General features: G+C 35.8%; 1 protein-coding gene across 7 annotated transcripts in view; it reads left to right on the top strand.

Moving 5' to 3' along the window:
* The window catches only part of COL11A1 (collagen type XI alpha 1 chain), a 188,166-nt gene that overhangs the window by 24,327 nt on the left and 149,852 nt on the right, over positions 1-13,987 (top strand). For all 7 annotated transcript variants that reach the window (XM_084757803.1, XM_084757797.1, XM_084757800.1 and 4 more), the window contains exons 3-4: positions 4,164-4,377; positions 8,587-8,749. In XM_084757803.1, the coding sequence (XP_084613929.1) occupies positions 4,164-4,377; positions 8,587-8,749 (377 nt within the window). The remainder of the gene's footprint in view (positions 1-4,163; positions 4,378-8,586; positions 8,750-13,987) is intronic.

The following is a 13,987-nucleotide window of genomic DNA, read 5'->3' on the forward strand; positions in this document are numbered from 1 at the left end:
CTGGATCCTTCTACTTTGCTGTTCTCCCATGCTTCTCTCATCCAGAGTCTCAATGGGATGTCCTTCCCTCTCTGGTGGCACTCAGAGGAAGGACAGCAGGTTACCAAGAAGAGACTTGATACCCTATGAGCATATACAGGGGGAGGTAATCCCCCTCAGGAACAGTCATAGAGGAGGAGAATAAGGGGAAAATGGGAGGGAGGGAAGAATGGGAGGATACAAGGGATGGGATAACCATTGAGATGTAACAAGAATAAATTAATAAAAAGAAAAAAGAAAAAAAAAAGAAAATGTCTGGTATCATATTGTCTAAGTGGGCAGCCCATTACACATGCTTGAGTTTAATACAGGCCAGTTGTTTAGCCTTCAACTTTGGGCTCTTGCTCCTATTTAACAGAGCTGTAAACTAAGTTTCACAGATGTTAGGTAACTTGACCAATTATATTTAATTATGGTGTTACAAGGAGATATAAGGTTAATATCTCATATATATAATCAGACTTCCAGTTGATGTTTAGGACATTCCCCAAAAGTTAACATGTAATTTCTCCATATTGTCTATTCTTTCACTATCTGAAGAACTCATTTCTGATTTTATGCACCATTTTTTAAAAAAACAGTCAGAAAATATGATAAAGTAATTAATAATTATAATGAAAATATTATTATCATGGAACAGTAACTCCTTACCTTCTACCTTCCTTCACTCCTTCCTTCCTTCCTTCCTTCCTTCCTTCCTTCCTTCCTTTCTTTCCTTCTTTCATTCTTTCTTCTGCTATGAGGTCCTTACTCTCTAGTTCAGGCTGGCTTTCAAACTAATGAACTTTTTGCCATAGCCTCCTGAGGAACTACCACATGAAAATAAATGTATCTCGGGCACAATTTAACACTTTCATTATATTTTCTGATTTGGGGAACAAAAGAAATATATTGCCACAAAATACTATAAAGAATGATTTTTTTTTGTACTTAAGAGAAAAGGACTGAAAGTCCTTAAAATATTAAATCCATACCATATTTTGAAATTTATTAAAATTTTTAAAATAATTTTTTAAACTTTTTATCTAATTGTATATCTTCTATAGCTAATAGAAAAAAATCAGTATTTTTGAAAAAAAAAACCAGGAAAATGGGGACTAAAGAAGCTGTTTTAGAAATACTGAACAAGATATAGTTTATAATTGACTCTCAAAGTCATGGTAGTTAATATAATTAATTTGGTGTTTGACCTTTTCTTTTTTTCATGGAGAATGACTATAATGTACGGCTGTGGAATCTTCATCCACTCCAGTTAACAGAACTTATTTGTATGAGTATTTTACCCCAGTTAGCACTCTTGTGTTCAGGACTATTATTCTAGCAATGATATTTCAAATAGGACGGTCCAATGATTGGTATCTCTTGTAGATTCCTTCTTGGAGAGAAGAACTTACTGAAAATTATGATTAATTATAATTAAAAATAGTAATAATATCACCATTATAAATATCAAATTAGAGAGCATTATATAAATGGCAGTGCAGTTTCTGATGAACACAGATGGAAGGTTGGACAAACCATCATTAATAACAGCCATCATTATAAAGAAGATTACTTTATCGGTACAAAATTGAGATATATGTCCTTCAGACATCCAGAATTGATCTGGAATTGAAAGATCTGCAAATGTGCACAGACATTAAATAAATGGGCTGTCTTCAAGTTCTCATTGATACCCCTGGAATATCTGTTATAAATATCCTGCAATCCCCCTGCATTTTGACTTACATCTTCATGGATGTCAAATGAAGAGGATATTTAAGCTCAGTTAATGCATGAAGAGTTTGAGAGATGGCGTGTTTTAGTGAGGCAGCAATGCCTAACCATGTAAGCAACTGGATTAAGACATATGGAGTATTTGAAGATCATTGTAGAACCAGCAATTAATGGAGTGGAGGCAATTCTCTTCTCTCTGACTGAAGCATACTTTTCAATCTACACAAGAAGGTTTCTCTTCCTAAATTTAAGGATAATCACCACCATTAAAACATTAAATCATTCTCAAAATATTAGGAAAACATTGAACAAAATATAAAACCTTAAAATCATGTTATTGTGCCATTTTATATAATATTTATTAATGGTGGTAACATCTGTTAATATTATAAACCCATCTTAAGAGTTGTGGCTGAATCTGTGGTACCTGTCTGTAATAATCATATTGGCTAGTATAGACATATATGCATCTAAATAAATACAAATATCAAATATTATATACTGACACTTTTAGCAAAAGTCATTTAACATGTCATAAGTCTGCGTTTATATTTCACAATATAGATCTCAAGCAGTAAACTTCACATTTATGTGTACACTATATGTTGACAACTGTTGTTTCATTGCAACTGATTAGCAATAAAGATTTGATAGATAGGTTGGCAGATTTTTGTGATAACACTGAGAAATTGAAAACAAATACTTTAATGTGTTTTGTTTAGTATTAGAAATATATGAGAGCCAGTTAGGCAACATTAATTGACTCCTTTTGCTGGCAAGCTATTTAATTTTCATAGCAGCTCTTTGGGCTAATCTACATCATTAGCCTAGCTAAATGACATTATGTAGTTTGCTAAGAACAAATGGCAGAATATCTTGTGGCCAGTTGATCTGAAAAGACATAGGATTCTTTTTAAAAACATTTTATTTATTTTGAGGTGTGCAAGTGTACATTTACTTTTGTATTCCTGTGTGTATGTGTGTGTGTGTGTGTGTGTGTGTGTGTGTGTGTGTGAGAGAGAGAGAGAGAGAGAGAGAGAGAGAGAGAGAGAGAAAGAGACAGAGAGAGAGAGAGACAGAGAGAGAGAGAGAGACAGAGAGAGACAGAGAGACAGAGAGACAGAGAGACAGAGAGACAGACAGACAGAGACAGAGAGACAGAGACAGAGAGACAGAGAGAGAGACAGAGAGAGGCAGAGAGAGAGACAGAGACAGAGAGCGACAGAGAGACAGAGACAGACAGATAGACACAGAGACAGAGGGTCAGAGAGACCAGATGATTTACAAGTGTTGGTTATCATTTTTTCACCATCTGGGCCCTGAATGTTGAATGCTGATCACCACAGATGGCAGCAAGTCTCTTACCTACTGAGCCATCTCACCAGCCCAACACTCCAAAATTTTAACTGAGATATTGTATGAGTTTCCACTCACCTAGTTTGTGCATATATGTGCATTGTAAAAGTGCATCCATACAACCTGTCAGTGTTCCTTTTTATTACATTTATAAGATTTCTTATCCATAAAACATCTTCCACTATTATTCTCCATGGATTTATAGAGTTCCATTTTGAATGATACTCATTGAACCAGCTTCAGTCATTCCAATGTATTTTAAAATGTGGTTTTGCTATAAAAAATAGTGCTTTGATGAGCTATAAACATAGTATCTTTACAAATGATTATCTTCTTATAATTAACAGAAATTGAACTGCATATCTCCCTCTTCTTGGAATTTGAACCAATGACAGTCATATTCACAATGTCTTTTTATTTTATTATTATTATTTTTATTTTTACATATATATTTATATTATTACACATATATACAATAATCTGCCTACAGCAAGCAGAACCTAACTACAATCAGGAATTATATAAATGTTACATTCATAGTGTTTTGGCTATTTGATTTTGGCAACTTTGAAGAAAATATCTTTTCTGTCTTTGTGTGTCTAAAATTTTGAATCTAAATCAACATCTATCACGTCTCCTCATTATCAACTTAAAAATCTGTCTACACCTAAAAACATATTAACCCCTAAACAACTAAGCTTAACTGCAGAACTAAAATATTTAGTGTTCAACACCAACTGAGATTTGAGAAGGAACACCTGACATTTAGAAACTGGACCAAAAATGTATTCCAAGCACAATGATCTTTTTTTCCTGTCTGTGAGCTCAGTTTTCATAATCATCATGCTTTAAATAAATGGCTTTCAGGTTTAACTTGGATTAATATACAGAGAAATCTTGATAATCATATTATCCCTTCTACAATCACACTACAGTTTAACTGTTTACTGCTTGAATTTAGTTATCAGGGCTATATAAAAGGTTCATATAAAATTGTGATCTGGGAACAATTTAGAAATCTGTAATTTCTAACTCATTTTTGTCTTTTTCAGGTGGAAAATTTCCACAAGATTTTTCAATACTATTTACAATAAAACCCAAAAAAGGAACTCAAGCATTTCTTTTGTCTCTATATAATGAACATGGTATTCAGCAGCTCGGTGTAGAGGTTGGGAGATCACCTGTTTTTCTATTTGAAGACCACACTGGAAATCCCACGCCAGAAAACTATCCCCTCTTCTCAACAGTTAACATCGCTGATGGAAAGTAAGTCACACTGCAATAAATGTGTTAAGAACGCTGAAAACCATTCCCATGAATGGTCAACAGTTTCAGTGAAGTGTGTTTTCTAGTGCCTATTGATGGAAAACACTAAAACCCCCAACATTGGTATAGTTGACTTCGCAGTCTGGACAAGTAATGGCAACAAACAAACAAACAAACAAACAAAAGACAAAACAAAACACAAAACCAGCAAGAGATAAGAAAACCTTTGTGGATGAGACAAAGAAGGAGAGAAATGGGGCAGTGATGAGAATAGGAAGTTAAACAGTGGTGCATTTAAAGAAATGAGGTGAGGGAAGCCCCTTTCAGAATGGAATCTGAGGCTAGTGGTTCCCATGGTCCAGTGTTGATAAAGCTGCTTGAGCTAAACCTGTCCACTTGGGCTCAATCCCTTCGACTGACATGGTAGAAGGAGAGAATCATCTCCCACCAGTTTTCTCTAACCTCACAATGCACCTAGAATGTGTGTCTCTCCAATGAATGAATGAATGAATATTTAAAGAATTGAAAACCAGCCAACTAAACAACAACAATGAAATAGCGTGGTGTATCAGGGAAACGGGGCATAGAAGGCACACTGTACAGAGACCTGTATGCATGCTGCTTTAGCTAGAAACTAAACAAAAGCTAATGATTCTGATCCAGACTTCAGGAAAAGCAAGGCAGAAGGAGAGGATGAGGAGGGTACAAATTGTCAGGAGGTGTGAAGCAGATCCCACTGTAGTTTTGGAACCAATTTGGGTTCAATTCTGGTTGAGGTGTGACATCATTTCAACCTGTCTAAGCAAAGAAATGGTCTTGTGTATAAAGGCATACTTTCATTTACAATCTTTCTATCCAGTTTCTGTGAGTCTCCTGAGGTGTAGGGGTTATGTTGTAGCTTTATCAACTGGGGATGATCAGTCATGGTTAGCTGTGTAAAGATGTTCTCAGCATATCATATTACTGAAACATTTTTACTCTATGTTGTCTTACTAACTGAAAAAAAATCTTACTGTTACCTCCATCCAATTTGATAATAATAGTTTTAAGTGTGAACAAATCACTAAAATAAAAAAGTAGGAAAAGGTCAGTTAATACTTTTAAGTGATTATCAAACAGATAAGAAGTTATATGTACATACCTTACACTGGTAAAGTATATTTGATATTTTGAGCAATTGATATATAGCAATATTCATTCAGATGTTTACTGTGCACAGGTACTATGGCCTTAACTTTAGACTGTTATAATGTGGTAGATTTGTTAAGATCAAATGATGTAACAATTGAAATGCAAAAACCATTGGTATTTAAATACACTAGTTTGTTAAGAGCAATCATGGATTCCATTGCAACTGACCACTCACTCTACCCTATGAGCATAACCAGGGGGAGGTAATCCCCCTCAGGAACAGTCATAGGGGAGGGGAATAAGGGAAAAATGGGAGGGAGGGAAGAATGGGAGGATACAAGGGATGGGATAACCATTGAGATGTAACAAGAATAAATTAATAAAGGAAAAAAAAGGAAAAATTACATACAGCAAGAAGAACCACAAAAAAAAAAAAAAAAAAAGAACGTATATACTGTCTACTTGGCTGGTAGTAATCAGGGTATAGATGTTACAGCAGTGAACACTGCAGGGCAAGTCCCTCCACTCCTGTTTATTTGAATATTGTTAGTGTTTTGTAGACTACATAAATGTAAACTTAAACCCAAAGTACTAATAGTTCTCTCTATGAATAAAAATGCATCAAAGGAAGACATAAACAGTGCAGTATTTCAGATGTGCCAGTCTCTTATGCAGAGGTTGTTAAGAGGAAAGTACAGGAAGTAAATGATTGTCTCTCTGTCTGTCTGTCTGTCTGTCTGTCTGTCTGTCTGTCTGCATGCCTATCTATCTATCTATCTATCTATCTATCTATCTATCTATCTATCTATCAATTATCTATTCTATATATCACAAGTATGTGACCAGCTACGAAGTATCAGAAAGCAAAACTTCCAGGATGTGGAGGTGTGAGAGCACAGGAGACTTCTATGAGTCAGAGAATAGAGATGAATAGCTCTGTGAATATTTGCTGGATTTCACCAGCACAATTATTTAATGTAATTCTTATTTATTTTATTTTATTTGTGTGTGTGTGTGTGTGTGTGTGTGTGTGTGTGTGTGTGTGTGTGTGTGTGTGAGAGAGAGAGAGAGAGAGAGAGAGAGAGAGAGAGAGAGAGAGAGAGAGAGAGAGAGAGAGAGAGAGAATGTGGGATGTTATGCATGTTGATGTTGGGGGAGGATGCATGTATGTGTAGCAGTGGGTGTGCACTTGGAGGCATATGCTTGTGGACGCTATAGGACAACTAGAACAAGACTGGGTTTTGGTCATTCATCTTTCTTTTCTTTATGACAGGCAGGGTCTCACAGTGGTACGTAGCTTTAGCTTGAGGGCTAGGCTAGACTTGCTTGCCATAAAACACCAGAGAAGCACCTGTCCCTGCCATCTCAGCAGTGGAATTAGAGGTGCATGCTGCCATGTTCACTTGATTACATGGGAGCTGGAGATCAGATTCACATCTTGATTGTTCACCAGGCACCTTACTGACTAAGCTATCTTCCCAGCCCCTTTATTCAAGTTTTGGTGGTTGCTATAGTCACAAAGGCATGAACAGACCAATTAGTACAGACTAGAGAGGAGATGGATTCTACTAAGCTGAGAATCACCAGCTTTTGTTTCCTCATAAAAATTCATGATGTTTTATTGTTGATATAGTACTGTGAAAGAAAAGGAGCAATTAAGAATTCAAAATTCGGCTAATCAAATGCTATTTAAATTATTATTATTTTGAGTGATTCTGTGAATGTTTTGGCATCTCATTATTAGACAGCTTAAAATAAAAAAAAATTGAGTTTAGTGTTCAGATCAGATTTTAGCAATTAAAGTTATTTTTATTTTCTGCTAATGAGAAGAACATCCGTCAAGACCAGGAATGGTTTAAGCTAGCGCGCAGGTTTCTTGGCATGAAGTATGTGTAAATTTTACTCTCAGTGTATGAAGTTGCTCCAAGGCTCCTTATATAATTCTTTGCTTAATTCAAACCTCTGCTAGTTGAATGCGTTAGTGGAAATACCAAAGATAAAGTATGTATGGAAATGTACTTGGTCGTCACCAGTAGCCACGCCAAATATCATGAAGCGGACATTTGGGAATGCTCATGCAAGTTTCTGGGCATTTTATTTTATGGATCTACTCCTAGACACTTCTGGAATATTAATCTAGCACTTTTCATTTGGAAGAAAATATAAACCACAGTGGCTTAAAGAATCCCAGTGAATCTCACTTAGTGGTTTCTGTTAGCACCAGACGTTGTTAATAAAACCCTTTCTAGGATGCAGGGAGAGCATGCATGCTTCCAAGGGCTGGCCACATTCCCCCTCTCAGCCTGTCATCACTGCCTTCAATTAGCTGGGGCAGTAGCTAAAGAGCAAATGAGCCTCCCACTCCACACTTGCGCTGACTCTGCTTTCTTTCAGTTTTTCTTCTTCTTGCCAACCATGGAAAGAAGGAAAGATATTGTGTCTCAGTGTTGGATCCTGCCCACAGTGGTGATCTATAACTGTCTTGAAATTAAAGTGGAAAAAGAACATGAAAACACTTGAAATAAATGGAGATCAGCACAGAGTAGCACATTGTGCTTTACAATTAGAACATTCAGCTTCTCCAGATGGAGCAGCCATTGAGTCAGGAGACAGACCCTTTTATAGTCCCTCTCAGGGGATCGCTGGAGCAGAAGTTTTTATTGTGGAATTCCACTTCGGAAGAAAGCGTTTACGCACAGAGAAACTATTGCCTTCCCATATCTATCTCAATCTCTGTCAAATGTGCTCATCAGAAAAGAGTGAAATAAAGCTTTTTTTTTTTCTGCAGCACAAAGGGAAGCCAAGGATGGGCATGTCCTTATCACCAAGGGTGCCTAATCCTTCTTCTCATCTTAGGAAACTGTGTCTTTTTGAGTAGCCTCTGCTGTCCTGGGCAAACAGTAAGTTGTTACTAGCTAAACTACTGAGGCACAAGTGTGCCTCTGTTTTGTACCATTTCAGCTCCCGATTGACATTTAAAGCTCATGTTCTAGTGGGTCTGTTGATTTGGCTGCCAGAGCCTTTGAAGCTTATAAAAGAATTGCTTCATTTCTTTCTTTTTTTTTTTTTTTTTTACAGGTGGCATCGGGTCGCGATCAGTGTAGAGAAGAAAACTGTGACAATAATTGTTGATTGTAAGAAGAAGATCACCAAGCCCCTCGATAGAAGTGAGAGATCCATAGTAGATACCAATGGAATCGTGGTGTTTGGAACAAGAATTTTAGAAACAGATGTTTTTCAGGTAAAAAGCAAATCAAGTTTGTTTAAGTCTAAAGTGTTGCTAGATTAACCGGGTGAATAATTCTAGCAATCACTGTGCTGTAAAACAAAGTTCAAAGCTCTAAAAGGTGACCTACTTTCTTCCTCTGTGAGTGGAGTGGTGATGTTCTCTATTGTTGGGCCAGAAGAGGATTAGACAATGGTGCCTGCAAGGCCTGGGAAGCACTGCAGAGACTGATTGATTTGAACACAAGCACCCAGTTCTCCTGGCAAGGACACTCTGATTCTCTCCTAAGCTTTACTCTTAGAGAACAGCCAGCTTAGAGAACAGGACTTCTTCCTGACTTCCCGTTCTAGAAGATTAATTCAGAGAAAAATCCCAGCCACATAGTCTGCCTGACTATCTTCTTTTTTTAAAATTTTTTTTCTTAATTTATTCTTGTTACATCTCAATGGTTATCCCATCCCTTGTATCCTCCCATTCCTCCCTCCCTCCCATTTTCCCCTTACTTCCCTCCCCTATGACTGTTCCTGAGGGGGATTACCTCCCCCTGTATATGTTCATAGGGTATCAAGTCTCTTCTTGGTAACCTGCTGTCCTTCCTCTGAGTGCCACCAGGTCTCCCCATCCAGGGGAAGTGGTCAAATGTGAGGCACCAGAGTATGTGAGAAAATCATATCCCACTATCCACTCAAGTGTGGAGACTGTTCTGACCATTGTCTAGATCTGGGTAGGGGTTTAAAGTTTACCGCCTGTATTGTCCTTGGCTAGTGCCTTAGTTTGAGCAGCTCAAACTGACTATCTTCTTTTAGAGTGTTTCTTAATAGAGATTATGCTACTTCAGATGAACTTCAAGTTTTAAAATCCCTCTTTAAGAAATATAAAAGGAAGTTTATGGTAGAACCTTCCCAATTGGAATTTTTGCTTACTATCATTTTGACTCTTGATCTGTCAGTCATTGTATTTGGTAACTTCTGTTTTGATTTTCAATCTCTTTATAGTACAAACAGAACTGATGCCCGAATCCACTAAGGGACACCCTGAGGCATTGTTAACACACATTCTGACTTAATTTTTGGAATATAACAGCATAGACCTATGTAGTATGATTTTATGTATTTGTTTGTGTGGTACACATGCACATGTATTAAACTGCATGTATGTCTACACATACAGAGAGAATATATTTTTCAGATGGTGCATGACTGCATATATATTTATATGACTCACCTGTGGTACCACACTAAATAATGAACTCATGATATTTTCAGATTCTGTATTTGGTTTAGTATTCATTTGTGACTTTTTACATTACTATTTACTTAACCTTTTGACTCTATAGAAAACGTTTTAATTCATGTCATGATATTGAATTATTTGATGAGTTATGGGAATACATAATGACAATCTGCTTTTTTACATGTATTAATTAAGGATAATTACTTATTGACAGCATGGATATAACAAGAAGGTTTTTATAACTTCTATTCATGAAGAATCTTGCTTCAAAAGTTCATGAACAGTGTCATAGGTCAAATTATTTATATTTTTTAATATATTTAAATTTTATTAATTTATTCATTTACAACTAAATTTTATCCCATCACTTGTATCCTCCCATTCCTCCCTCCCTCTCACTTTCACCCTATTACCCTCCCCTAGGTCTATGACTGAGGGGGACCTCCTCCCCCACTTTATGGTCATAGGCTATCAAGTCTCATCTTGGTAGCCGGCTTATTCTTTCTTTGAGTGCTACCAGGCCTCCCCAACAAGTGGATGTAGGCAAATATAGAGCACCAGAGTTCATGTCAAAGTCAGTCCCTGCTCTCCACATAAATGTGGAGAATGTCCTGTGCTCAAATTATTTTGAAACCTATACAAACATGATTTCCTAGTTTTATGAATGATTGCCATGAAATAACATTAGTGGATTTCTTTATTCCGTATCTTCTCACCTTCCTTTTTCCCTTCCTACTTTCAATGACTGATTTTTTAATGTAACATTTAAAATCTGAAGTAACTGCAACTATTAATTTGGAGAATGTATCAAAAGTATTAGTAACAATACTGTGGAAGAGCTTCTTCTATGAAATCCCAAGTGAATATGAAAATGTGAGAAATTACTTGGCAGATTTGCTTAGTATCTTGAATTTTCATGGAGCCATATCAAACTTTAAGTAGGAGGTGTATTTACTATTAGCTTTTAAAATGTAAATGAGCTTAAAGGTTTTACATATTAGGCTTAAATCTTACAGTTTTTTTAGTTATTCAAGAAGGAAAAGCTCTTGTTTTTGCTTAATAAAATAATGAGCAATTTCTGGAGAAACAGATGAAGAGAGTGGAAATTTATACTTATCTAATTCAAATATCCAAGGCCACCCTGTCCGAGACTTATTGTATGGCTATATACGACTTCAAACTATATTTTTCCAATGGGAAAATAAGGAATGAAGAAAATAAATACTTCAAATTAAAATGCTTCTTCAACTCCATTTTTTGTAAGCTTAGTCTATCAGTTCTGAATATGTGGTCACTCTTGTGCTTTTTCTAAAACTACTCAAAATTCTATTGCTTTCATTTTTGTCTATACTTTGGTATTTATGGAGAATTCCTAATCTTTTAATATTTACAATAACAATGAATACTTGAACATGTGTTATTTTAGTGTTTGATAAATAATCGCAGTGACATTGTCTCTATAATAACATTAGATATTCATGAGTCAGAACACTGAAAATGTCTCTTTGTTAGAAATATTGTGACTCATATTTAACTAGGCATTTACTTAGAGCACATACTTCCATTTCCATACTGCCCCACACTTATGGAACAACACTATTTTCTACAATAGACATTATATATTCCTGTATTTGTATCACAGTATGATGACTTTTTAAAGAATTCAAAGCACATGAAACTGAAAATGATTTAAGTCCCTCTAGAATGTTTTCCATGAACATTCTGCGGGACATATGGATTTACAATCTAGATGGTATGGCTGTGACAAAGCTGTGGAATAATTAAGAGAACTTATTCTGTAATGAGAAAATCCCAATTCTTTATCCCAATATCTGGCTTCTTATGCAGCTCTCTTTAACCTTCACTTCCCCATCATTCAGCCGAAAAGTATACAGGACAATCATTCACAGTAGTTGAAAAAGGAATTAAGCTTGTATAAAAAAGCATGGATTTATATACATATGTGCATTTGTAATTTATAAATAATTGTGGCTTTTAATTTACTCTTGTATTAATGTATGAAAGTTTCTTTCATTATGATATCATGTCTTTTGATAACACAGTTTCAAATACTTTTGTAAATTTTGCATTAGAATAGTTAGCAGTGAAAATGTCTAGTAGTCCTTTTGTTTGTCCTGTAAAAAAAAAAAAGTGCTTTTCTAGTTTACTGCTCATGAATCAACTGCCTTGAACAATTTAATCCTGTCCGTTCCATCTAAGTATAGCAGCACTTGAGATCAGACCAGATTAAGAGGAGGCTGGTACAGGTGGATGGAGACGCAAAGGGTCCATCCAAGAGGAACACACATGCCTGGTTCGTCTACCCTGATGCTATGCACCAAAGACATGAGGACTTATCAGGAAAAATGTATCATTAAATTGGAACTTAGAGCCATGGTTGTTTGCTTGTTCATAGCACTATCATTTTAACCATCAGTATTTTAAGCTTTATCAATCAAAGGCTCTTATTCTTCTAAGAAAAAATATTCCTAGCTTATGAGCTGTGACTGGATTGTAATGTCAGTTTTGCAAACCACTCAAAAATTCTCTGAAAGCATTACATTGATGATGATGATGATGATGATGATGATGATGACGACGACGACGATGATATAATTCACATTTGTGTGTGAGGGTAGCCACAGAAGACAGAAGGACCCTTGGTGCTGGTGCTACTGCTGTGTGAACTAATTTCCCTAGATGCTGTTATATGAACTTTGTCCACTGTATGAACAGTTACACTTAATTGATGAGCCATTTTTCTATCTCCTCTTAAACCATTTATAATATTTTATATGAAGAAATCAATAGATGACAATTTTAAAAGTTATATTATTTTGGTAGTATTGGAAGGCCCCTCAAATCTTAAATAGAAACCAATGCTTACATTACCTTAAAGCCATTAAGCTCTAAACAAGTCAAAACCTTTATGCTTGCTTTGTGGTAATTTCCATGGTACACCTTTTATGGAACTGTGTAGGAGTGGACGTAGTTTCTCTATGGAGGAATGTCATAGAGTGAAGGTAGTAGTGTTTCTATTTACTTCTCCTTGTTTAGATGCTTTTAGGTTTAAGTAATTGAAGCATTAGACTAAATTTTGTATTGAAACAGTGTTTCTTCTTTGTGTCTTTTTGTCAACTAGTCTGTCAGCATGCACAGCACACCTCCCCTGCATTGTATTAACTTTATAGAGTAAATTGAGAATACTAATATCTGGTCAATGTTGAGTGGTGCTGCTTCCCCTCCATGAATATGGATGCCTTTTCCAGTTAGGTAGCTTTAGTTTTATAGAGGTCTTTAGATATTTATGTTTTCAAATACCACTTTTATTGTTTATTTATAGGAAAAGTGACTGACTTTTTATAGAAAGTGTGTATCTTGGAATGTGCTATAAACCCTTAAAAGTTCCAAGTTCTTTTTTCCTGTTCTTTTTTAAAACGTATTTTATTAACATATTCATATTGCATCTCAATTGTTATCCCATCCCTTGTATCCTCTCATTCCTCCCTCCCTCCCATTTTCCCCTTACTCCTTTCCCCTATTACTGTGACTGAGCAGTACCTCCTCCCCCTTGTATATGCTTATAAGGTGTCAAGTCTCTTCTTGGTAGCCTGCTATCCTCCTCTGAGTGCCACCAGGCTTCCCCATCCAGGGGACCTTTTCTGTTCTTTTTGAGTAAGACATAGATGATCATATAGATTATGGCTAGACTGTAGAATGTACAAATCTCTATACATTCTATTTCTTTTCTTATCTTACTGCTTAATCTAGGATAAGGAAAACAGTGTTGAGACAAACCCCTTTGCCTTACTTCTGATCTTAGCTGGGAGCTACGATTATGTAACTGTGAAGTATGCTGTCAGCTACAGATTTTTCTTTTTCCAATTTGAGGAAAATTTCTTACACTTATTGTGCTGAAATATTTCTTTAATGATAAGTTACTGTTAGGGTTTTTTTTTTTTGGCATGCTTTCTTCCGATCTGTGAATGTAATTATTATAAGTATTTTTGTATTTTTTGT

This window comes from Acomys minous, assembly GCF_964271855.1.
Source record: "Acomys minous genome assembly, chromosome: 14".
NCBI classification, from domain to species: domain Eukaryota; kingdom Metazoa; phylum Chordata; class Mammalia; order Rodentia; family Muridae; genus Acomys; species Acomys minous.